The following is a 26736-nucleotide window of genomic DNA, read 5'->3' as shown; positions in this document are numbered from 1 at the left end:
GCCGAGATCGATTTCAACAATTTACGCTGTCGGTCAGGCCATAAGGTGAAGTCACCTGTCTGTTTGGTGTCTTTAGAGGTCATAAGAAGGTCATATGGAAGCTGCGCATTTAAAAAAAACAAAAAAAACGCGCTGTGTACATGCTGGGAGCCATCCCAGTGTGAATCGTGGCGAGGTGCTGAGTAAGCAAAGGATGCTGGGATATTCTAAACTCCTCTCACACCTCTCTCTCTCTCTCTCTCTCTCGCTCTCTCTCTCCTTCTCTCGGCTCGGTGTGAGAAACAGGAACACACCTGTTCTCCACAGGCTTTCCCTCTGTCAGCTCCTCCGCCGCATCAGGGATAAGGGCCTGTCTTACCGTCTGAACACAGACTTAAACAGCTCCCTTAAAACCAGAGATCCGTGTCCCCCTGCCCCTCGCTGCCTCGGCCTGCTTTGAACTGACGGATGGGGGCCTTTCCGAAAACCCACGGAGGACTCTTTTTTTTAAGGTGCATTCAGAAGGATGACATCACAATAAACTACAGGGCAAAAAAAACAAACAAACAAAAAAAAACCCACGTGTTTTTGTTGTTGTTGTTGTTGTTTTTGTTTTTACTGGCTGAGGATTATTCCTCCTGACAGAATGAAGATAACTTGATAATGCCGGATAACTTGAGCCCGAACGTCAAAACCGTCCAACGGGGACGTTCCGCGGAGCTCTTTTCTCCCACGGACGGTCCGACTTTTGCGGAATCCTTCCTACAGTCCTGGTAGACTTAGACGTCATTTTTCTTTTTTTCTTTTTTTTTTTTTGACGGCTGTACAGCAGGAGTTACCCCACCACTGGGTGTGACCGGGTTACCTCTGTAATGGACCGTAGGCCGCTGAGGTTTCATTGGGAGAGATGGATTAGCCGAGACAAAGCAAAGCCAACGCGCCTTAAGGAGATGGAGCGTACCTGTCCTTTTCCGAGCAGAGAGGGGTTTTTTTTTTAGAAATTAATTTATTTGGCAGCAGAGGTTTATAGACGTGAAGGGAGCGATCTTTTCTGATATTGACTTATATATCTAATCTAATCAAGGATCAAGTCATCCATTCATCTGCTTACTGTGCCAAGTTTTAATAGTGTTTGCTCAATACAGTTGTGAGATTCAATTAAATTCATCTTCGTTGGGGGGGAAAAAAAAAAACACAAAAAAAAATGCGAAACACAGGAAGACAGAGAATTCAATTTTATGGGGCAGTTGCTGCAGATTAATAAGATGGCAACACTGAAAGCTTAGTTTAAAAAAAAAAAAAAGAGAGAGAGAGAGAGAGTTTGATCCCAAACTCGTCCAAAAGCGTCTAAGAGGACGCAGCCTGCATCGTCAGAGAAATGGAGCGAAACACCAGCAAAAGACACTCAAACAGATTATTTGGGACAATACAAAATTCACTTATCTGTTGATGAGAACAAAACATGCCCTGCGCGTGTTAGGTACAAACATGACTTGATTCAACCGCTCAGCTGTTTGAGAACACAGAACAGAACAGAACGGAACAGAAAGGAACAGAACGGAAAGGAACAGAACGGAACAGAACAGACAGAGCTTTCACATGTAGGGGTGCAGGAGATACAAGATGCCAAAAAAAAAAACCCCAAAAAAACAGGCAAGTGTTTTTTTTTTGTTGTTTTTTTTTTTTTGACAGGGTTAAAAACAACAAGCCACCCGGTTCTTGGGCCAGTGTCCATCCGGTCTGAAATAAAGTGACATGAAACAGAGAGAAGCAAGCTGACAAAAAACCCCCAAACAAAACAAAACAAAACAAAAAGCCCAAACCAAGCCAAAGCATGCGCTGAGATAAAGGCATGCTGCAGTACTGATAACAGGCGTCGGCAAACACACAGAGAAACGGCACCAAATAGATTCTACATACACTGGGGACAGGAATGACCTGGATCTGGTCACACTGTGAAACAAAACACAAAAGAGAGAGACAGAGAGAGAGAGAGAGAGAGAGAGAGAGAGAGAGAGAGAGAAAGAGAGGGGGAGAGAGAGGGAAAGGGTACATAAAAACAAGGCAAAACAGACAGTCTACACTAAGATACAAAACGCAGAAAGAGCAATCAAACAAGGCTAGTGTAAGTACATAACAGTGGTGCAGTAACTAAAGGGGACAGAAAGTCAGGCGTCAAGACTCGTGGTTTAAAAAGGACTGGCTTTCTCCTTCGCAGGTTCATTAAGGTCGATGTGAAATCATTCGCCCCGGTCCGATTCCAAAACGGGGTCCGAAGCAGGGGTCACGTCTGACCGCATGTGCTCGTAAAACATCTGGAAATTCCGCCGTGCGACGTGAGGCGTTCGCAGGCAAACATTAGCCGATGACTCAGATCCATTTATAGAAACGTGTACCTGGACTGGCAGCGGGGAGCGAGCGCTTGCGGAGAATCGCAGCTTAGTGCCTTTCCATGGGCAGAGTGTGTAGTTCGCACCCGAGAGCGATCAGAGCAGTCTGTGTGTGTGTGTGTGTGCATAGGCACCAAGCAAGCCGTCACACCAGACATACACAAAGTCTACTTTATGAGGTCTGAAGAACCACCAGTACTTGTGCAGGATTGAGCGAGCGAGTGAGAGAGAGAGAGAGAGGGAGAGAGTGTGTGTGTGTCTGCGCGCGCGGGTGTGTGTGTATGTGTGTTTGTGAGCGGGTGTGTGGTGTGTGTGTGTCTGCGTGCGCGGGTGTGTGTGTGTGTGTCTTTGTGAGCGGGTGTGTGGTGTGCGCGCGCGCGCGCGTGTGTGTGTGTGTGTGTGTGTGTGGGGGCGGATATTGAAGAATGTGCGTAGGGAAGCATGCCCATCGTTTCCAGAACTGGATGGTAAACAGCCTCGCGAGTTCAGCGGGTTCGGAGCAGCTGGAAATATTTGCAATGTGGACGGACTGTGCGCACAGTGGCTGCATTGGAGAGCAGCTCACAAACACAGACAGCATCCCTAACACCCAGAGCAAAGAAAAGCAAAACAAAAAAAACAAAACAAAAAAAGAATACGCTCCAAACAACTAAACGTTAACCCACGAACGAAAACAAACACGTCCGTCTTTTAAACCAAACCCGCATAATCAACATCCTCACTGATCTCAAACTCTTCGCTCTTAAAGCATTCAGACTAGTTTAGAGCTCGTGGGTTTTTTTTTTTTTTGGTTTTTTTTTTTTCGGCGGACCAAAACGGCGGACGCTCACCTTGGGGAGGCTCCCGTTCTCCTCAGCAGGTGGAGGGAGGGCACAGGTCTTGTTGTTGGGGGCGGGTGGTTCCACATTGTAGTTCCGGAAACAGCAGAAGAAAGGGCTAAAGATACTTCGGCCTCTGTGTTTCTTGACGCTGCTGTTGGACTGCGAGACTGTAACGGAGGGAGAGGGAGGAAGAGAGAGAGAGAGAGAGAGAGAGAGAGAGAGAGAGGGAGAGAGAGAGGAAGAGAGAGAGAGAGAGAGAGAGAGAGAGAGAGAATACGCTGGTCACTTAGCGCTCGCTCTGCACGTCTTTCTCGAAAACATCTGGCTCTTCACCTTCTCTGGCCCTGGAACTTAAAACGATGTTATTTTGCATCGAACCCAGTGACGCCAAGGCAGCTAAAGCCGAACTGCACGCAGCAGAAAAAAGAAAAAAAAAAGGAAAAGAAAAGAAAAGAAAAGAAAAAAAAAACTTTACTGGGAAATGTACTATTTTTTTTTTTTGCTACTCGGCACTGAACTGCAAAACTGAGCACTCGTATGACCTATGCAAAAAAAATAAAAATAAAATAAAATAAAATAAAAGAAGAGGTAGAAGAAGAGGAAGGAGACAAAAAAAAAAGGCCGTGCTGATCCAACCTAACGTATTGTTGGATACAGAGGGCATTTCCGTGGCAACGGCGCTCACCTTTGCCCCTTTCTGTGCGCATGCCTGTGCTCTGACAGGCGAACAGCGAAGCTGGCTCCCGGACAAGTCCATCAATCAATTAGGAGTTCTGAGCACACAGGTTATGTAATTCACTTAAAAAGAACACATATTCTCTAAACATGGCAAAACAAGGCATCTGGCAAAGCCAACGGTTATGAATAAGCCACGGACAGGGTAGGCTTGCTTATCCAATAAAGACAATAATATTGAGAATGCTGGAATAAGCGAGCTTTTGGGTTTAAATAATCCAGCAGAGAGAGGGAGAGAGAGAGAGAGAGAGAGGGAGAGAGAGAGAGACATGCTTGTTGTATCCAAGTTCAAATCCCCTTTTCTGAAGAAAAAGCAAAAAAAAAAAACACACACACACACATAATCTCTTTCAAACTTGCCAAAATATTTCGAGAGGTTATTTCTTTCTGTTTCAATAGAAAACTAAAACAACGCGAAAAGAGGAAAGTTCTCCGCGCTTTAAATGCCAGACTGTCTGTCCACATGCCGTATGTCACGAGCGTGAACTGTACGAAACAAACATCTCTCTGCACCACCTCTCCACAGTGGCTGGGAAGGTTGGGAGAGAATGTGCATAAACAACAACAAACAAACAAATGTTTCCATGGTGACACCGTTCTGGTGTATCACCCCCTTCACAAGACTACTTATTGGCAAGCAGAAGAATGGAGGGTGGGGAATAAACAGACAGCGAGGGCTTTGAGATGGCCTCACACTGAACACGCATTTTTCTACTAACTGTTACATTGTTGCGTCGATCGTTACATTGTTACACTCTGATTCTCTGATTACTCTCCCACTTGATACTGTTACACTGATATAGTTACATTGTTACATTATTTCTTATTGTGACTCCGAGAATGAATTGTTGTAGAGGACCTATTTATTTTGCTTGATGGGTATCTTAGGACTGAAAAAAACCAAAACAAAACCAAATTAAACTTCATCGTAAAGGAAACATCGGGATGAACCTCTCAGTTACGGATCCTGCTAATAGTTCCGGGGTGTCACAGTGAAGTGACCTGCAATTCTGTAAGTACCTCTAAGGCAGATGGTAGACTGGTGTGCAGTCCACACTGAGCACACCAGATAGCTTCGCGCCCCTCTCTAAACGAAGCCGTAATAACTTTCATTACGAGTTCTATTATCAGGGCAAACCACGCCGGAGACCTACACAAGCCAGAAGACTCCCTCAGTCGTTCCGTCAAGTCCGAATGACATTCCGTTAAATTGGACGAGTCCGAGGGCGTCGTTCGGGGAGCGTATGGATTATTCGGAGGTCAGCGCTCCTGTGAGATGAGGGCACCGCTTCCCCCCATTTGAAGTGACCACAGAAGCCTCACGACCTCTTTACCGAGGCCAAATTGCCCGCTGTTAAGTCAGCCGCTATTACTGAAACCCTCATCAACCTGTCATTCTCAATCCAGCGAGGTCACCTGGACATCGAAGCGCTGAACAGCGTGGATGACCGATTTCTCTTCAGCGAAATCATGAACAAAAGCTAGGCTGCATTGGTTTAGAGATAAAAAAAAAGGAAAAATTCCCTTAAACCACTCCAAAGGGTCAAGTATACACTGAACCGTTCACCCACAACGTACAGAGTTTAACTCGCTCTAATTCTGGTTCTTCAGAAACCCAGTTCTGGAAGTCCAGCATCTCACTGTTTTTTTGTTTTGTTTTGGTTTTTTTTTGCTCATAATGAGGCTGATGAGGTATGTTCACTCTTCAGTCAATCAGAGACCACAGTCTCTGGCTAAAATCTGAAACAGCCAATCAGGATCTGATCTGAGGAAATCTGCTTTAATGTATCTGATTCAGAGAGTTAAAAAAAAAAAAGGAAGAGGAACTGAAGATGTTGGAGCAGATGTTTGTGCTTTCTGGTGCCATAAAATGTCTGAAGGTTGGGCTACAAAATGACTGGGACTGTCTGGAGACAAGTTTGGAAAACCCTAACACACAGGCAAAAACGCACCAGTCTAAACGCAACTGACACATTTCGATGACCGTGCTAGCACGAACCTTGACACACCTCTGGCCTTTTCCTACTCTGATGCCCCGGTTAAACGGCAGGTGCATTCGTGTGATTGTATAACTCATCTGTCTGATGAGAGCCGTGACAAACACATTAGTGCACAACACCGGGAGCATTAAGCTCCAAAGCATGTGGGTCTCCTATCTGATGAACCAAACCTGCATTAGATTACCCAACACCGCCACCGCCGACGACAGACCTGCCCTGAGTGTCAAACAGTCAGGCGTTACAATTCTCCACCAGCTTTGGCTGGTGCTGCGGTCACCACAGAACCGTTTTTAACCGTGTTGTGACACATGTCCTGTGTCGTAACGGATCAGTTTAATTCGAGTATCCCGAAATGCCAGCGCTGCTCTACAGTCACAGCACCACCGCGACAAAGATCTTCGGTCCGCCGTGTTCTCGTGTTAAAAGAGTTTCCACGCCTATGACAAATTAAAAACAAGAAAAAAAAAAAACCCTCTCATTTGTAGTAGCCTGGTTAAATGTCATATCAGGGGGGTATTCCAAGTACATGGTTTAGTGTCTGACCCGGCTAAGTTGACCCAGAGTAAGCAGTAGACCTCCTGATAGAGGAGCCCTATGGCTTTGTCTTGCGAGGAGAATGAAGTCCTGAGGAGTGAATGAAGAGCCCTGTGACTTCATTCTCCTCGCAAGAGAAAGCCATAGGGCTCCTCTATCAGGAGGTTTACTGCTTACTCTGGGTTAACTTAGCCGGGTTAGTCACTAAACCACATACTTGGAATACCCCCCTGGCCTTGTCTTTTAAATAAGGTATACAAAAAAAAAGAAAAGAAAAGAGAAAAAGAGAGGAGGAAACGTTCAATTTGAATGAGCTCATGACGAAACCTCTCAGAAAAAAAAAAAAAAGTTACTGGTAAACAGATGATGGATGGGGAAGAGGGTGGTGAGGCAGGCACAGCTGTTAACTGTAACTGCATTTTAACGTTATCTTAATGTTGTTGTCGTTCACTTAATGTTATCGTTTGCTGATAGGTTCAGTGGCGCTACTTCACACACAGTGGGAGAGGACAACTATGCCGGAAGCTTGAGGGTAGCACGACTGAAACGTGAACGGTGATAAGTGACTGCACTGGTTGATTAGATGCCTGTGTATGTATTATTTCACCTCTTGGGTCCTGCTATAGAGCGTGGAAAGCTCTTGCCCATGTGGAAAATACATTAAAATTGGACGTGTCCTGCGTCTGCATTTTGACGGCTAACTTTTGCATGAGCGAACAGAATTGACAGATGAAGGGGGCGGGGCGTAGGGATAATTTTGTCCCGGGCCTGGGTATTATGCACGGCAGACCTTAGTACTATTATTACTCCAGCAGTAACAGACACAACGGAAAAAACAATAAACAAACAGGAATGTGTAGACATAACCAGTGTTGGGAGGCGGGGGGGGGGGGGGGGGGGGGGACACTAGTTAAGTAACACGCGTTACATAATCAGGCTACTTTTAAAGTCACTTAACATCAGTCATTTGATGCGTTACTTTTGAATTTGAAAAGAATCTGAGTTACTTTTTTTTTTTAACTAACCAACTTGTATTGCTTTTTTATTTTTATACGTTTCATTTTTATTTACATTTTTTTTGCCACAAATAAATGAAAAACTCCCCCCTTTTCTCCTTACGTCGTCAGGTTTGCCACGGGCACGCTCTTCCTGTTCGTAAATTATTGTCGCTGGTAGTTCGTGATTCAACGTGGCACAAAGCATTACTTTCAATCAGTGGAAGTGTTTGCATTATTTTGATTTCATAGCAGAAAAGGAAGACGGAATAACTGAAGACTGCAAACTCTGCCCGGGAAACAAGCGGCTCTCCACAGCAAAAAACGCGACATCAAATCTAAAGAAACGCCTGCAGGCTAAACATGGTGCAACAGTCCCTAAAGAGAGATACCCTTACAGAGCAAAACAACAGAAAATAGATTTCTATTCGCCTGGTACGTCTAATACCATGTGAACTGTTTGTGGGTCAGGGTGTGACTGTCATACACTACAATGTTGGGTCATGATTAGCCTTTAACAACACTGTGTAAGTTTTCACAAAGGCCGAATAATGTCTTTCATAAACACTTTATATTACATTTTATAAGGACTTGACCTTGTTATTCATCTTGAGGGCACACACTGAAGATTTGGGCTACCATTTATGTTCCCAAAATCAAAACCTTTTCTTACTGCTGTCGAATAATTAGAGTATACATGTATTTGAATCATTGCCTGAGACAAAAAATGTTGCCCAGTCAACTAGTTAATTTTAGTAGGCGTTAACAATGTCACGGTAGCAGAATTTTGGTAGTGTCAGTGAAATTACAAAATTCTGAACACCTCATCTGATACCACGGGGGGGGGGGACAGAAATCCCAATGTGTATACACTACTTTATTTAAAAACTCTGTATGAATATCAACAAACAAAAACCAGAACGATGACGTGTAGCCTTCAAATATTTAACAATTAACGTCGAACGCCAGCTTTAAAGTATCCCCTTCATTATTCAACTGAACAACGTTGTGCTTCCATTCAGTAATATGATATAAAAGATACAACAGTAATGAAATATGAAAGATACAACTTCTAAAAGTAACAACAGCTTTAAGGTGGTGGCATATTCCTTCGAGTAGTTAACCAACTATCATGCAAGGCAAGGTAGGCTACCCAGTACTGGCGCTCATTAATATCAAAATACAGTAAACGATTTATTTCATAGCTTCCCCGTTGCAGTAACCTAGTAGCGCGGTAGAAAATGCAATAGGTTATGTAAACATACAGATCAAAATAATAAAACTGACTTCCAAATCCAACACAGGCGTGTAGCCGTCCAAAAAAACCCAAATAACATCCTGCCACACACACAATATGGATTTCAAATTTGGGGAACTGTACAAAAAGTCTTGCTATAAGTATTTTATATATAAACTCAAATCAGTGGTCAATATACAACGTCGTGGTGTCAGTCCATTATTGGAAATGAATATCTATTTAAAAGACTACCGTTGTGTTTTGTTGACACTTGACTGAATGGTAAAGGATACTTTAACGACGTATGGCCTGAACCAGTTTAGCAATTAAGCATTTAGCCATTTGAAACGCCGTATTTAAGTGTCTTTTCAGGACTGTTAGATTTGGCGAGGCTATCGCTTCAGCCCTGCTATGCACCATATTCATGGTGTTGTTTTCTCATATTTTTCTCATGTGTCGGTGGACGTTCCCAGGTTCTTCCTTTTCTTGCAGTCAGTCAGATGGGAGTGAGGCTCCGATTTTGACTCGTTATTATTGATACTGTAGAAAAACTAGTACTGTTACGTTTTCTGAATCTTATCGTCGACTTGGTACCGAAGTGTCGCGTCTTGTAACGTCCTTGGTGGGAGTAAGGTTGTAACGTAACGTAGTTACTTTTTAAGTAATATTTCCCAACATTGGACATAACTTACAAGACGCGTAATTGGTAAAAAAGGACGGCTTAGTGTGACTGTGTGAGACTGGTTGTTTTTGACCCTCTCTGACATCAAGGTTAAAGAACATTTTGGATCCCATACAGTAACTGTCAAAGCATTTCAGCTCGCGCTCCAAAGCCAAACGACAGTACTGTCAACCGATTCTCCACTAAAGTAAAATTGGTCTTCCGCGATTGATAACCTAAATTGCAAAGTACGATGAAAAATGAACCGAACCAACCAGGCAGCAGCAAAGGTGCAGTAGCAAAGAAACTGAAATCAAACATTTGTTTGTTTGTTTGCTCTCAAGGTTAGTTAACCGTGCCAAATCTGCTCCCTGATGATTTACCATAGGCAGATCTGCTGCGCCTTCTATACCCCCCCCCCCCCCCCCCCCCCCCCCCCCCCAGTGCTGCCGAGTCCATCACAGTAAACAGCCATTAAAAACCAACAATGCAATAAAAATTTAGCTTTACTGCGTGGTGAACTCTTTTTATTAAGTGTGATTTGACCGATTGTATTTAATAACAATTATGATTGAGTTATTTACGTAAAAAAAACTTTTTCATATGCTTCCTTCTGTTCAATTAATTGGGCTCAACACGCATGTTAAAGGAGTTTAAATGCATATGTTTTCCACTATCAGTAATCAGTGACATGTTTTGCTTCGAGTTGCGACTGCTCACAGCTTAAGTGTTTTTTATTTCCTTTTTATGCCGTTTGCACTCTCTCTCTTTCTCTCTCTCTCTCTCTCTCACACACACACACACACTCTCTCTCTCTCTTTCTCTGTCTCTCCCTCTAGCACGAACACATGCAATCAACATCGGAGCAATGAATTGTGGTAGTTGTGGTTGTTTGTTATCAAGTATGTAACATAAACAAAAACACTTGAGATTCTAAACACCCTTCTGAGAATTTCATTCAGTATAACCCCCCCCCCCACCCCCAAAATGTCTCAACGTTCAAAGATTCACAATACATGTGTAAATAGATACAATACACGTACATATGAGGTAGCAAGCCAACAAGGCAGGTTTTTTCTAACAGACCTCTGAAACTCCAAACTTGTCTCCTCCTTAAAACTCTGATCTCCTCGTCCTAAAATGCCCGACTTCTCTAACCCCTGCCCTCCTCCTCCTCCTCCTCCTCCTTCTCCTTCTCCTCCTCCTCCGTTTTCAGCCTGGTCTGCGTTTTCCCGCCATGCTCCCCTGCCCTGTGCAGCACACTAAGACTCCACAGGCTGGGGGGAGTGTGTGTGTGTGTGTGTGTGTGTGTGCGTGTGTGTATGTGCGTGTGCTGGCATGCAGTAAGTGCATTTTAGCCTATGCAAAGACCTAACCCCACCCACTCCTAACACCCACCCCTTGACGGTACCACCCAACACAAACAGAGCTCTCTGCCCGTCACAAACAACATCGCTGACAGTTCGGTGCAGCCCAACACACACACACACACACACACACACACACACACACACAAAAACACACACCTAAAGTCATATTCTTAGGCAGGCCACAGGAATGTGGCTGGGTTAAGCCTGCATACTAATACCATCCTCTCACTTCATGTCTGATTCCATGGATTACACCTCTTTGGTAAATGTTAGAATGCGAAACTTTTTCCATTTTACTCCGGTCCAACCGAACATACTATATTTAACAAGAGGCTAGGACGCGGCAGGACCTGAATGCACGAGTGTTTGTGCAGAGTGGAGTGGAGTTGGGAGTGATGCTGGGGAGTTGGGAGCAGACACTGGGTTAAGGTGGAGCTGTAAGGGCGGTGTGTGTGTGTGTGTGTGTGTGTTTGGGAGGGAGGGGGGAGTGACCTGCCGCGTGTCAAAAATACAGCGTTTCACAGACAGCTGCTGCTGCAATAAACATTTGAACCGCCAAAAGAACAGCATCCCCAGGTGACACTCTGTATGTAGCACGCAAAGTCTCCGGAAGCTTCCGAGGCTCCTCTGAGGTTCTTTTGGGGGAGAAGTTGTTTTGTAAACATGGTGAGCCCTGTTAACTGGGTTAGCGTAGGTAATGAAACACAATTTAAGAGGGAATAAATGTATTTTGCGACTCCGTGTGGACACATAACCTGGTTAGGACAAATAAAGTCATTTACAGAGTGTGTTTTTTTTCCCAGGAGAGAGTATTATTCCCACAGTGTGTGTGTGTGTGTGTGCGCATGTGTGTGCGCGTGTGTGCGTATGCATGCTTGTGTGTGTGTGTGTGTGTGTGTGTGTGAGTTTGGGCGGGTGTGTGTGTATGTATGCATGCTTGTGTGTGTGTGTGTGTGTGTGTGTGTGTGAGTTTGGGCAGGTGTGTGTATGTATGCATGCTTGTGTGTGTGTGTGTCTGCGTGTGTGTCGTACAGTGAGTGAGTACAGAAATCTGAGGCGGTCCTGTCACATGCATGGGCACGGCCTCTCACTGGGCCGACAGCGGAGGAAACACAGGAAATTCCTCACATTCCTGACAGGAAGAGATAATAACCCTCTGACCCACAGCATGGAAAAATGCCCATCAGAACAGAGAGAGAGAGAGAGAGAGAGCTTGAGATCTGTGCTCTGGTCGCTAATACGGAGTCAAAGCAGCATAATAATGTTAATACGATTTGTGAGCAGAGAGAGAGAGAACTAGGCAGCAGCAGCAGCAGCACCTTGTTTCGGGGAGGGGAGGGGGGGGGTGGGGGGGGGGTCATATTTGAAGAGGAAAAACACTAGCAGAGAAAGACAGAGGGAAAGGGAGAAAAGAGGGCAAGGACAGGTAAGGTTTTAGTTGAGCCGAAGAAGGAAAGCACACACACACACACACACACACAAACGTACACACATACACACAGAGAGAGAGAGAAGGGGAGGAGTGTGTAAATATGAGAGGAGGTTGTGGCGACACTTTAATAATTAATATGGAAACAGTGTAGAGGCCGGGCCAGGAGCTGTGTGCTGTGCTCTACACAGAGGCAGAAATAAAAACAGAAGCCAGCAGGTCAAACACTGTCCCAGGATCAGCACTGATAAAAAAAAAAAAAAAAAAAGGGGGAAAACAAAACCAAATAAAACAAAACAAAACAAACAAGTCCGTTTGGCCAAGATAAGGGCAAAGAAAGAAAAGGCAGGCCTTGGCGTGGCCGTAAGTAAAGACACAGGGAGAGGTTAAGATATCGCCGAGTAAAGCCGGCCGCATCTGTCCCTGAGGGTTATCGCATCTCCTCTCAAAATCTTTCTCTTTGTTTGGACAGTGCGTCTGCGTGGAGCACTGGTATGTTAATCCTCTTCCGAAGTTCTGAGTTCAAGATTTGCTAAACTGGTGTTTATGGCTATGGTTATGTTTGACTGCTTACCCTCATGAGACAAAAGGAACTTTTATTATCTCAGGTTCATTTAGTGAGGGGTGTGTGAGTGTGTGTGTGTGTGTCACTCTGATGACAGGGAATAATTAAGCATTAGAATACTGTGTGGGTGTGTGCCTGCTGGAGCACAGACAATAAAGCACTAGAATAGTGTGTGTGTTTGTGTGTGTGTGTGTGCGTGTGTTTGTGTGTGTGTGCGTGTGAGTGTGTGTGTGTGCGCACGTGTGCATGTGTGTGTGTGTATTTGTGTGTGTAAGTGCACGTGTGTGTGTGTGTGTGTGTGTGTGTGTGTGTGTGTGCGTGCGTCTGTGTGTGTGTTTATGTGTCTCTGTGCGTGTGTGTGCACAGAGTGTGTCTGCGTGTGTGTATCTGTGTGTTTGCATCTGTCTGTCTGTCTGTGCACGTATGTGTTTATGTGTCTCTGTGAGTGAGCGTGAGCGTGTGCGTGTGCGTGCGCGTTCACAGAGAGTGTCTGCGCGTGTGCATATCTGTGTGTTCGCGTCTGCGTGTTCATGTGCATGAATGCACACGTGGGAGTCTATGTGTTTGTGTGAGCGTGTTTATTTGTTCAGTGAACGGAACACAACTGGCAGTGAGCAGGATAGCGGTGGGCTGCCGCTGGCTTGAGTGTCTGATGTAAGAGAGAGAGCAGAATTGAGTCAGGCCACGGAGACACACAGGAATGATTCCTCATACAATCTTATTTGGGATGTTCCCCTCACGTCCAGAATCACGCCTGTGCCCGTCCCTGTCCCTGCTCCAGACATCTCTTTTCTACCTCCATCCAAATCAACCCGGTCCCTTCACTCTGACGCTACACACTCACATTTCACATTTACACATATTTCAATATTTCATCATGTATAAGACACTCTCCACATCCCTCCAATAATCAACATTTCAGACACACGCACACACACACACATGCACACACACATGCACATACACACTCTCTCTCTCTTTCTCTCTCACACACACATGCACACACACACACACACACTCTCTCTCGCTTTCTCTCTCACACACACATGCACACACACACGCACACACATACACTCTCTCTCTCGCACACACACACACAAACACATCCTCTTCTCTCTGTCTCTGTCACACACACACACACACACACACACACCCACACACAGAGAGGTATTCAGCTTATGTTCTCTGTTTTAAACCCAGGATGCTGTTCAGTTCTGACAATATTTCACAATGATGCAAGACAAGATACAACAAACGTAACTGAATGTTCTGGCTTTGTCGTCTGTTTTATCACATTAGTAAATAGCATCCTGGGGCGTGATGAAAATTGAGCTGTAAGGATAGGAGACCGTGTGTTGTGCCAAAGCGAATGCTTTGAAAAAAAAAAAAAAAGAAAGGAAAAAAAGAAAAAACAAACAGCGCTGAGAACAAACTGAGTGAAGTCAGTCATCCTGCAAACAAAAATCATCTTCCTCTTCTTCTGTTGTCGTCCGTTTTGCGGACAAATCGGACATGTTGAGGCTCACTGACACACAGAGAAGTGACGCTCTGGTAAACATTTCCTCCCCTTCTCTTCGATGTTTTTTTTCTTTCATATGTATAAGAAACAGATTGGCTGCGGTAGATGAAATGTGTGGATTGCTCATGAAACTGGGCATGTTTTCAGCCGGCATTCTTTTCTATTGAGCAGATCACTGTGAAAGATGCAGTGGACGTGTAACAGGGGTGATGTTCAGTGTGGCTGAGTGTAAGACTCATAGATCCTGCAGACGGTAAACAGCACAGTCCGGATCATTTCTACAACTTAGGTGGGGCATTTATAGCCTTTTGGTGTTTTTTTTTTTGCCTCGTGACTTGCGTCAGTGAGGCGCGGTTATATAACTCACATTGTCATGTCGTTCAGGTTGTTTCTTACTCAACAGGGATATGGCAGGACACAGAACTAACAACCTTGTCTTCATCCACATGCGGTCCCGTGTACGTAACTGTTCTGTGAGGCTGTTCTCCAGTGACAGAGACATCCAGCCCAGCTGCAGAGGTTGCTCTGGAGCCCATCTCCTCATGCTCCCGTGTGTATTCCGGGGCCGCGCGGAGCCCCGACGCCCCGAGGCCACGTTACTGCGGCTCAGACGCCAGGGCCAGATGAAGGATGTGACAGGCGCGGCAGAATTAGCCGCCGAGAGCTCGCCCCCCCGAAAATAATGAGAGAGATCTGACTATTCAGAGGCGTTACGCAACGCGGCGGAAAAACCGCGGCCCACGTCGCCGCGGAAAAAGCGGAGGTTTTCAGATCGAGCGAACGCAGGCAAGAGAATGAGGGATGGCAGAGGAGTGAATGAAAGGATATTCATAGAATCAAAAAAAAAAAAAAAAAAAAACCTCTGAAAGAGGGTGAATGCCTCACTCAATCAGCGTTTCATCTGAGGCCTAGCGGCTTTGACAAAAACATACGGGCGTTCCGCAAATACTTTGACAGACTCGTTCTCTGAATCATGTTCGATTAAAAGCAAGTGGACGAGTACCGACATATGCTTTCAGAAGGCAGTATGCTTGCATATTAGCATAACTGGCGAGATAAACTATGTTTTGCCACGACTCTAGAGCCAGTTTAACCGCTCAAGGCCAAGGTGGCAGTCTTGAGACATTAACTTTATGGCTAGTCACATATTAACCGATAGAGATGAAATTCCGAAGAATTCTGAAGGGGTTCTAAGAATTCAAATGTTTAATTGGCTCCACTATAACATTCCACACTCTCATTATGACATCACTGCCTTGCCAATCATTGCACTGTCCAGCTGTAATGCAGCCTTCAAAAACAAATCCAGTGTAATAGACCTGGTATTCGAGCAGTTTCAGGACAAGACCATAAGTGGTCATATTCTGCACAGTTTGAAGAAGACTACGATTTACAGATCTGAGAGGGGGGGAATTATGGCGCTTCAAAATATACACACACACATACATACACAATTTCTGTCCCACTTACTCCGGCCCTTCAGAGACAGACCAACTGTTAAATGGAGTGGAGGCTGAACTGTAAACACAGTCCTCTCCTGGGTCTCCTCATGTAGTGCAGCATTCTCAAAAAATCTGGCAGGACAGGCTCACATATATACTCACCAACACCGTCAAATGCTTACACCAACTTCAAAACAAATTCACAAATGTCAAGTCCTGTGGAAGCCGTTATCTTGACACTGCTAAACGCAGATAGATAGCATAATCTGAATGAGGTGCGGTCCATGTGTGTGTGTCTGTGTGCATGTGTATTTTTGTGTGCATGTATGCATAAATATGTGTCTGTGTGCATGTGTATTTTTGTGTGCATGTATGCATAAATGTGTGTGTGTGTGTGCATGTGTGTGTGTCTGTGTTGGGGGCTATGTCATCAATACTGTTCTCCTCTGCCAATTAACAGAGGCCATATGCAAACAGCCCCGAGATCCTCCATAGAGCAAGCAGCTCTCCCCTGCCCTTAACCACTGCCTGTCTCTGTCAGCGTACTGTCTGACACCCTCTCCAGTAGAGCTATTGATCTGTTTTGACAATCTTCTCTCCACCGGCTTCTCAATTAATCCCTCGCTAGCTGCTGAGAGTGCTCATCCGTGCAGAGAGCCACCGTTAAATACAGTTTAAGAGCTGCGGAGTGGAAACAGGCCTGGGATCAGCCAGCAGACGAACGACGTGAGAGGAGAGGACGGTGATGTCACAGCGGAAACAGGTCTGGAATCAGCCGGCAGAAAAACGACGTGGAAGGAGTGTGTGATGATGTCACAGTGGGGACTATGGAATCTTCAGAGTCAACTAAACAGAACATTTGGTTGCCCAGCAATCAATTTGGTCTTCAGTTCAAGGCATAGACGTTCCTCCCTGAGAACCTTAGAGTGTCCTTTCCTTCAGTGTTCTGATTCAAAGTCAAAGAGCATGAGTCCTGCGAGATGAGGTTGTCCCCAACTCCTAAATATATGAACTGCTCACGCAGCCGTCACGACAGTACGAGAACAACAAACCTGATATTCTGAGCAGACCTGTTAGTTACATACCAAGAGTATTAGTTGTTTGATAGCGCATAATTTTAAACATGAGAGGACAGACACGAGTAATAAGACAGACAGGTGTGTTGTTTCTTTTGTTTTGTTTTTCATTTTGGTTTTGTTTTTTGGTTTTTGTGGTAGGCACACACACATGACAGCAAGCAAAAAGGTCTATTAAGACCCTCATACAGAAGTGATACGAATTTGACAAGATGTAGAATTAAGTTTTGTGCGTTTCCGACACTTTGAGAAACTGGAATTGAGCAGGTTCTACTGCCATCTTCGATGAATCTAGTCTCTGTTAAAACACAACAACGCAGTGTTCTGCATGATGTGTAGAATACCAAAATCAAATAACGCATTGCACAGTGTTATTAAAGACCTTGTGTCGTTTTTTCTACCCTCATGTTGAACAAAACAGGAATAATGCTCAGTGACAGTTTTACCATGCTGAACGAGTGAGTCAGCTGAGTTTTGTGTTTAATCTAAAGGTGAAAAAGTTATAGGGCAAATGCTTCTAAAGACTCTTGGATGGTAATTAAGACTCCATCTTACAAATGTCTCTGACAGCCCTCTCCAGGCTAATTCTAGAGAATTCTGTCTCAAGACACTTTCATCCACACAAAACCACATTAAAGTGCAGTTAATAGAAATTACATAAAATCTGTATTCTCTTTTCTCTCTCTTCCTCTAACTCTCTCGACATCCTCTCTCTCTCTCTGTCTCTCTCTCTCCATCCTCTCTCTGTCCGTCTCTCTCTCTCTTACTCTGACCTCTCCCCCCCCCCCCCCCCACCCACAAACAATATTCAAATTAAACACAGACACACACACACACACTCACACACAATAACAGAATTAAGTCAACGTGTGTTTACACAGGAAGAGCCTCAGGTCACGAGAGACATGGTACTATAAACACTCTCTCTCTCACACAGACACACACACACACACACCGGTGTGTATGGTGGGACCAGTACGGGGGACTGCCAGCCGACATCAGCTCTCCGGCACAGAGCTCCACTCTGCTGTGACAAAGCTGGAGCCACAGGCATGAAGGGAAGAGTACACCCACTCTATTTTTCCCTGATGGACTCTCTCTCTCTCTGTGTGTCCCTCTCTCTCTCTCTGTCTCTCCCCCTCTCTCTCGCTCTCTCTCTCTCTCTCTCTCTCTCTCCCTCTCTCTCTCCCTCCCTCTCTCTCTCTCTCTGTGTGTGCTGCCAGCAGAGACCTTCACACATCTCCCCCGCTGCTTTTCTGATGCCTCTGGCGCTGCCTGGCTGGCTTTAGGTCTACTGGGTGCTCTGTAATTAAGATCTCCCTGCACTGGTACAGAGATGACACAAGCGAGCGGCTTCAGGGGAACAGGGAAAAGGACTGGCTAAGGCAGTTAGCCTGTGTATACAGAGGAAGCTGCAGGCGTTAATGTTTTAGTTACAGATTTCCCTATAGGGCTCTGCATTCCAGAACCGTGCTGGTGATGCATCCAGGAGGGAAAAAAAAAAACGTGTTCAAAATTGGCTTTCGGGATTGTGTTCAAACCAAACGCTACCATGGCGTATGTGCACGGCACTGCAAATCAATGCCGGAGTCACGTGATAGAGGACGATGACCTTGGAACTTGCCTTTATTTTGAAGTCGTTCTCGACGTACCCAGAATGTTTGTGTTTGTAAATTTGTAAAAAAAAACAAAAAAAAAAAAACCCAAAAAACCCAAAAACACACACACAAACAAAAAAGCCGTATTGCTCTGGTTGATTCTTGCAGCCAGGCACCCAAATAAAAGGACATTTCCCATTTCCAAAAGGGACGTCTGATTTCAATAACTAATCGAGGAGGCGGTCGCTTAGTGTCGATCGCTTGAAACATCCCCCCGTTTAAGTCGAGCCAATAATACAAACCCCGTGAGAGTGCTCCGTCACGCCGGGCCAGGGACGGGAGAAAGCACCTGGCTCCTCGGCTGGCAGGAGCCGGGGGGGGGGGGGGGTTGGCGGTTTGCAACTGCTCAATCTCCTGCAAAGCTCCACGGCATACTGATTCGACGTGTCTGATGATGGATGGTTCTCCCGATGAAGACAAACGATGTGTCGGACCTACAAAGGCCCCGCGGAATCAAAACCGGTCGCCGCGGCAATGCGCTCAAGGTCTGGACGGAGTAAGTGGACGGTCAGGTAGAGAAAATGAGAAACTCAACAATGGGGAAAAAGAAAACGCAGAAAACAAGCAAACGGAAAATGGAATGGGGGGGGGGGGGGGGGGGGGGGGGTGGATAGGGTGAACATCAAAAATGCTTTTCCTAAACGACGAAAAACCAAAAGCACTTCATTCTACATTGTTTGAGCCCCGCGTAACATCTCTCACGCCTGCGGTCTACTCTACGCAATGACTACGGCAACGTTTTTTTTAGGAATCCCTGACTGAAGATTACCTCTGCCCCACCTTCAGCTTAATCCTCACACGTATTCAGAACAGACTCCACACACACACACACACACACACACACACACACAGAGATGTCTTAACAATGAATAACAAGGCATGCGATAAAAGATTTACTGTCTTTACACCATGTTTATGGACAAACCCCTGTAAGCGTCAGCATCACAGAGGCTTTCTCTAAAAATGCCGTTTGAAGTGAGTGATCTCAGAAGTTCCCGTGTGCAGTGGAACGGAGACGCGGCCCTTAGGCGGTCATTCGTCGAATGACGGCAACTCCAGAGGAACTCCCTCTCGTGAAATCCGACTCCGGAGGAGGTGCAAAGGCAGCGTCTAATTGGCTGTCAGCTTGCTCTGTGTGGGGATAAACATCCATGCTGAGGCACTCTCTAATCTGATTAAGGTAAACTGCTCAATTCAATGATACCTGTCAGACTTAAAGTTATTACCGCAAAGCCGGTCAGTCGAGCCGTAGCTGCAGAGCTAGGCCAAGGGTTCTCCGCTGTGCTACCCCCCCCCCCCCCCCCCCCCCCCCCCCCCCCCCCCCCAAGTTTCATTATGTTTCCCTGAAACAGGAGCAGGGAAAACTGAACGGTTTTGGGGTGAAAACGTAGCTGAAACATTTGGATGAGTAGACCTCGCTCCAATAATCCTACACGACTCCTCGACCTCGTGTCCTTTTACGCTCTTTCAGAATTCTAACTAGGCCTGAGTGCGTGGAAGAAAACACCAAAAAAAAGCAAACAAAAAAAAAAAACATCACAAGACCTTACAGAGTCTCTGTCAAACGCTGCCATTTATCCAGTTCGTTAGGAGGGCAGGGCCAAGAGGACAGGAAACACTGCAGAGAACTGGGACACAGCCCAGTAGCTCAAACACTTATTTGACCCAGGGTCTGTAACCGTAGCCTTAGGGCGGTCTTCACGCTTGGAGGAAATGTTCCCCTCCGAACTCTATCATCTGCGTGCTACGTTCAAAATACGCTATTTAAAGACAGGAATCAGCATGAGGAAGTGGGATGTCACTTTAACTGTTTATCATTGAAGAACCCTACTCCTGTCACTTCAGGATTCTAAAACGAAAAAAAAAAAAAAGAAAAGGAAAAACCTGTCGAAACAACTGCCGAACACGAACGTTCGGCGATCTCCCTCTCCCCGAGCGCCCAGGTTCCGTCTCTAACGTTTCAAAAAATGACAAGCCATAGAGAGAAGAGGTGAGGAACAGGCGGCAGGAAAAAAGGGGTGTTAAAGTAATTTAACACACTCACCCACTCTCTGTGAGCGGGAACCGTGAATGAAGCTGACAGATTTAGGGTCGACGGATTAACAAACACCAGCAGCAAGACAAAACGGCCTACTCAAATGGCGTTCTTTTTCTTCTTCTGGCAAAAATAAATAAATAAATAAATAAATGACGAGGGCCGCGGCTCTGATATTGGGGCAACCGCATTTCAAAAATATAATGTCATAACAGCCAGTATAGTAGTCTTTTAACTGTGCATGCGTTGTGGCATGGCGGTTTGGATTGCGTTCCAGGTATGACTTGAATGGAACCAAATGAGCTGGCGGGCTCCTGGAGAGTCCAGAGAAAGAGGGCTATTTCAAGACCTGACATTTTCTATGACCTCTGTCTAAGCCTCACAGCACCCCCTTTGTCTCTCTCTCTCTCGCGCTCTCTCTGTCACTCTATTACTTTATAAACTGCGGCGTTGCCAGCGTAGGAACCCGAAGCGACACGATCCCCGACGCAGCGCTCGTTAAACGCCATTCATAATAAATGACGAAAAAATCTATAAGCGTCAACACGAACGCGCGACACTCTCGAAACGCGGCTCGGGGTTGTCAGCCGCCTCTTCACTCGCGGTGAAACCGATAGCGCTCTGAAAATAGCCGGCGTCCAACACTGAAATATTCAGGGAGTGCTTGCCCTGATCCAAGGCCATGGGCTCGGGGGGGGGGGGGGGGGGGCAGAAAGGCCCCTCTCCATAAGGGGGAACCTGTGACGGTGTCCTGATTTCACAACGTCGGGAAATCCCCCCCATTTTCCTTTTGGTCCTCTCTGATCCCCCCCTTTTTTTTTTTAGCAGCGGCTCAAGACGCGGCGGTGTGTTCTTTTATGGCAGCTCCTTTCTCCTGCAGCATCCTGGGACCCAGTAATGGAGACGGTCTACGCGGAGAGGTGGCGGCGGGATTCCGCGGCTGTGACACGCGGTGGAATCTGTTGACAGCTTGCGCGGAAAACGCGGCTGAGGAATTAGCCCCAGAAGTGCCGATGTTTGCGTCAGGCGTCCTTCTGTGCCTCCCGGCGCAAAAAAAACTAAAACGTTATGATTTTTCAAGGTCTGCCTTTACAGGGAAGTCTCTACAAGCCTCACAGGTTACCTGAGGGCACATCTGAAGCTACTGCAGTGTTGAAAACCATTTCCGACGCTGCACGTTGAAATGCAAGGTGTAGAACGGATGTATGAAATTCTTACAAACTCTACTCCTACCAAAACCCTTTCTATGCTCCTACATGCTAGAACGAAACCCCAGTTTCTAGTGACTTTGACATTACTGTTGGTAACCACTGTTCTGTGTTTCGGGGAACACCCACCTAGATCTTCACAGGCCTGTTCACATCCATTATAATTCTCATTAAAATCTTTGGGAGTAATTATACTAACTGATCTGTTTATTACAACCTGAGGGGCCTTTTCCTCCTTTTAATTAAAGAGGCTGCAACGCAAGTTCAAGTTTCATGTGTGTGTGTACATATGCATTGTGTTTGTTCACTAAACCAAGCCGTATAAATAAAGACAGATTTAGGGGATGTGATTTTATGCTTCATCATCAAATGCATTTTAATGTGTTGTTGGCCTCAGCTTTTCAAGTAAGGAAAGGTAGCAGGCAGTGCCGTGTGTGTGTGTGTGTGTGTGTGTGTGGTGGTGGTTGGGGTGGGGGTCATACTTCTATGGAATAACAATTAACAATGCGATTTATTTTGACTAATCAAAGGCAAAAACCCTTCAGATAAGAAGATGCTAATGTGCCCTTTTATGTCCTATATCTTTTGAAGGGAAAAGACTAGAACTACATTCTCCATGTTAAAGAAATGTCTCTGCGCTTGAATTGAGAACATACAAGATGTCAAACGTGTGCTGTCACAGGAGGATGAGAAACGACCTGAAAGATTCTTCTGTCATGTGGCTTTTTTTTTTTTTTTTTTTGGCACATCGCTCATAAAGGGGGAACACTGGGTCCATCCAGTGAGTACACAAGCCCAGTCTCTGGGGATATGCAGGGAAAGGTCTGCCCATGTTCCCAGAAACTATGCCCTTCTGTTGGGTTTTACTCTAGTAAGCTTCCCCCAAGCACCCGGACCACCATCTGTTAAAGCTCAGTGGAAGATTTCAGAGGACCACAACACATATGAAACGGACTGACAAACATTTAGGATGCACTTCAGCCACACACAACTGTTTCCTATAGCCTAACTGTTTAGGCTACCGACAAGCTGCTAAGTGCGTACGTGAAATAAATCGTCACTCGTGTCTCAGTCGTTCACATTATTGGGCTGAATCGTTTTTATGACATGTCATAAACTGGAAATCACATGTTAATTACCACGTTACCAGGTAACGGCTGTGGATTAAAACGTGCCTAGACAGTTGTTGCAACGTGGAGTGTTTCGGGAATTATTAAATAAAAACTTCATCGTGCAGTCTACGCCCAACGTCGGAACTGCGTGAACAGTGTCTAAGTGTCTTATACATGTAGACAGCATGTGAATCTGGTCCCTCGAGTCTACACAGGGTAAATCAAGCGATGCTTTGAAATGCATGTAAAAAATCGAGGGTATTGCTGACTCGCATGAGAATGCATAATGTAGGCTAATCGTTACATAAAAGTCAGACATTTATATTTCATTATTTATGCAGTCAGGTCTAAGAGAAAATGGCTAAAAGCTGCTCACTGTGAGTTTTCTACACATTTTTGTATTCCTAACTGTAAAAACAGACTCGCAGCGGTTATATTTGAGAACTGTTTACAGATATCTTAATTATCCGGCATCTGAACGTTCTGTATCCTCTTAGCGCAAAACTCCCATGTTCTCTCGGCGGTTCACATTCGACATCTGATGCCTGAGAGTTTGTGAAAGCTCGCAGTCGCAAAGGACATCGTTGACAGAATAAGGCTTTTCTGTATTCGAAACTCCAAACAGGTCTTGAGCACTTCTAAGACCAAACAAGACTGAGGCAAAATTTTTCCTACGGTGAGGTAGAGATATATTCGTTTGCTTTTGCCAGACTCACCCAATTTGAACAAATTGAGTTATTCTTAAATTAGAAGCAATGCAAAGTAATGCCAGAGAAAATCACCAGAGACAGTTTGACCTTTCGTGACTGAGATTTTCGCTTGTTTAATGTCTTACCTCTTGTATAAGACAATCGGTGAGAAAATACGGTAGGTTATATCAATCACAACATGAACGCATACGGCAGATAGATAACAGGAGGGAAAACAACATGTTAAAAGTGGTCAAAATCACGGTATCTATCTGCTTAGGTCTAGATTGTCTTGGCGCTTTTATTTACATTCTTCTCCGTTGTTTTAAGGGATGCGCTTGACGTGTCAATTCAACGTATATGCTTATATATTCATGGCGCGTCCTTGCACTTTATGAAAAGGCAGGACAGCAGAGCAGAAGAATTTCTCCACGCTCACACAGATAATCCCAACAGGTAAATACACGACCTATGAGCCAGGTAACAAACCTAAGATTTATGTTCCGCCCCCCTGCTCACTGAACTATAGTAGCACGAAAATACATGCTGTGAGACGCAGTACATGTTCTGAGAATGTGTAATAAAATTATTAACGAAATAAGGTGTGGATTAATGTGTACATAACGATTTACGATTAAAGAATATCACTCATTAGGGGTCACGAATTAGCGTAAGGGCTACCTTTCACAGCACTTAGTTCACTTACGTTGTTTATTACGGGTACTCTGTGGATAGCAAGCCTCTGTGTGAGAAACGGTGAATAAAGGTTGATACACACCGTTAGCTCGCAATAGTTGTTTGAAATCGGTGTCTAGTTTACCGTGTCACTAGCATTCTGATCCAAAGTTCATTGACTTGATACTATTAGACCTCATTAGAGTAACTGGCTCGTTGACAAATGTTCCTTGCCTTTTCTCTCGTCAAACTAATTAAGGGACTAAGGTACAGTCTATGGAATTATATTTGTCTTTCAGCACAGCGGGCTACACCATCAATCCGTTAAACCACCACAGGAATCTCGCACAATACATATTAACTAAAAAATGTTAATGTTCAACCACGTATATAGAGTTAAGTTTCTGGGAGGGTAAATATTAACAAACCAGTGGGTTTAACAACATTAAACTTTGCTATACGAATAATATAGCAAGACGCTGTCGAACCCTCTGAAAGGCGCTCAGTTGCGTGCGTTTAGCAGCGCCTTCTTGTGCCAGTATGTTCACCAATGCGCTGTCAAATTCAATGCAAAACATTAGCTTTAATAACAAAACAACGTTTCCCCGAGACCCTTACCTTTTTCTTGACATGAAGAAATTATTTCTTCCTCCTTTGGATTAGCGACTTGGGTAATTATGGACGTGTTGTCCATGGAAACGGAATTGTATTCCTCCTTTAATCACTTATTTTACAATATGCAGCTAGCTTGCTTGCTAGCGAGCTAGCCAAGACTGTCCCGATACGAAACGCACACCATACACCGCTTATGGTATCTCTCCGCATCAAAATCCACTTTTCGTTTATGATTAATCCAACGTGAGCATAAATTTCGCGTCAATCATATATAACTAACAACATTTCAGCCACGTTTCAATATCTTAGCGAGGTGACAAACACACTGCGGGGCCAAAACAAAGACTCGCGCATTGGTCTCTCAGCTTGGTCGCTTGTGGGTGCAGAATAGCCTCCGCCTCTTGGTCGCTGCACCAACGTCTGTCAGACGCTCTTCAGTTCTGTGTTGATTTTATTGTCTCATCGCATAATCCACTGACTGAGTGTGTGGCCATGCAAACATTGCACCATATTTGCTGTAAATATGATCAGGCTAAAGCAGTAATTCACGCCGGCTGGACAGCATTTCACGAGTGCTGTCGGCAGCGGTTACTTGTCGGCTCAACCTGTACTTCTATATGTTCTTATTAAACAGACTTCGTATGGTGTATGATATGTATAAATAATCTATGGTTAAACTTGCTTCCATGGCATTTATTTAGCGTGAAAATTGCATGTGTAATATCAGATTGCCGATCCAAATGACTTTGAGAGAGCGTATACACAATTCACAATAGTTACTCAAATGAATGTGTGTTCAAAATGTATCGGTTGGTACGATAACTCTCCTGAACTCTGTCTTCTTCTATCATACTGTCATTTTTCTTGGACGTGGACCGATGTCAGTGATATCAGTACAGGTTACTGTGTTGTATTTGCCGTCGAAGAGACACGCACATTTCATGTGAGGACTAAACAATAAACCACTATTAGGTTTCGACTCCACTTCACAATCTCTTTTCCGCACTTGAGGTACAGTTTCAGATTACAAAATGTAGACTAACTCCTTGACATTTGACGACACGCTTCCACTGGGTGTTGTTTTGGTCAGGTTGGGTTACTGTAGGCTAGAGCTAAAGGTCGGTGAAAAGCAGAACGCTACGTTCTAAAATTTCCCAGCAGTGGGGAATGAAAGCTGTTAAATTTTTTTTTTTTTTTAGTCATCAAAGGTAACTGCCAAAATAAAATTACTGCCAAAATAAAATAAACACGTGACCAAATGAAGGTCACTTCCCTGGCTGTCGGTGGACATCCCAGCGTCTTCGAGCAATGGGTGATTAGGGGCACTTTGGCTAGGACCATCAGTGATGTTTCCCGAGGAACAGTGGCTGTGGTGATTATGCTATGGAAGTCCCGGGGAAACGCATCATCAAAGAGGGTCAACCGAAGCTGGGAGCGCATCTTCACCGACCTTGATATGCATTGGTTCAAGATGCACGGCAGAACAGACAAACGGCTCTGCCTAAAGCTGATCACAAATATCAGTACATTAAGAACGGGATAACGGGATGAGAGGTTTCCAAAGAAACTGTAGGCCTGTGAACCCCTTTTTACAGTTAAAAATGCAAACCTGTAAATAATTAAATATATAAATAAACGACTAAATAAATAAACAAACGCAAAACACCTGGGCAGAGATCCACTGTGTAATGGAAAAGAGGTCATGTGGTAAGATTAGTCATTTTTCGCCCTGTTTTCAACAAACAAGCGCGTGTGTGGTGCATTTCAAAAGAGACCTTCAGACTGGAGGGGTTTGTTCCCATGGAGAAGGGTTCTGGTGGCTTTGTTATGGTGTGACGGGCATCCCATGTTGGGCAAGACCAGTAGAGGAATTCTGAGTGACCACCTTCATTCATTTCCACCCTGTTTGTAGATGTCTCTTCTGTTATGACAATGGCCCCATCCTGGGGGGCGTGACCACTCACTGAACGTAGCGACCGAATGGTTAGATG

At 45.0% G+C, this 26736-nt stretch overlaps 1 protein-coding gene across 2 annotated transcripts in view; it reads right to left on the bottom strand.

The window, feature by feature from the left end:
* Window positions 1-25101, bottom strand: part of ctdspla (CTD (carboxy-terminal domain, RNA polymerase II, polypeptide A) small phosphatase-like a) — a 36483-nt gene extending 11382 nt beyond the window's left edge. Inside the window, exons 1-3 of one of the 2 annotated variants that reach the window (XM_030769611.1) lie at window positions 24749-25101; window positions 3200-3357; window positions 1900-1932 (exon numbers count right to left, since the gene is read on the bottom strand). In XM_030769611.1, coding sequence (XP_030625471.1) covers window positions 1900-1932; window positions 3200-3357; window positions 24749-24824 — 267 coding nt within the window. In that variant the 5' untranslated portion in view covers window positions 24825-25101. The remainder of the gene's footprint in view (window positions 1-1899; window positions 1933-3199; window positions 3358-24748) is intronic. The other variant, XM_030769612.1, reaches the window with a different exon arrangement.
* Window positions 25102-26736: the final 1635 nt, after the last annotated feature.

This window comes from Chanos chanos, chromosome 3 (genome assembly GCF_902362185.1).
Source record: "Chanos chanos chromosome 3, fChaCha1.1, whole genome shotgun sequence".
NCBI classification, from domain to species: Eukaryota; Metazoa; Chordata; class Actinopteri; order Gonorynchiformes; family Chanidae; genus Chanos; species Chanos chanos.
This window is presented reverse-complemented; position numbering and strand designations above follow the sequence as displayed.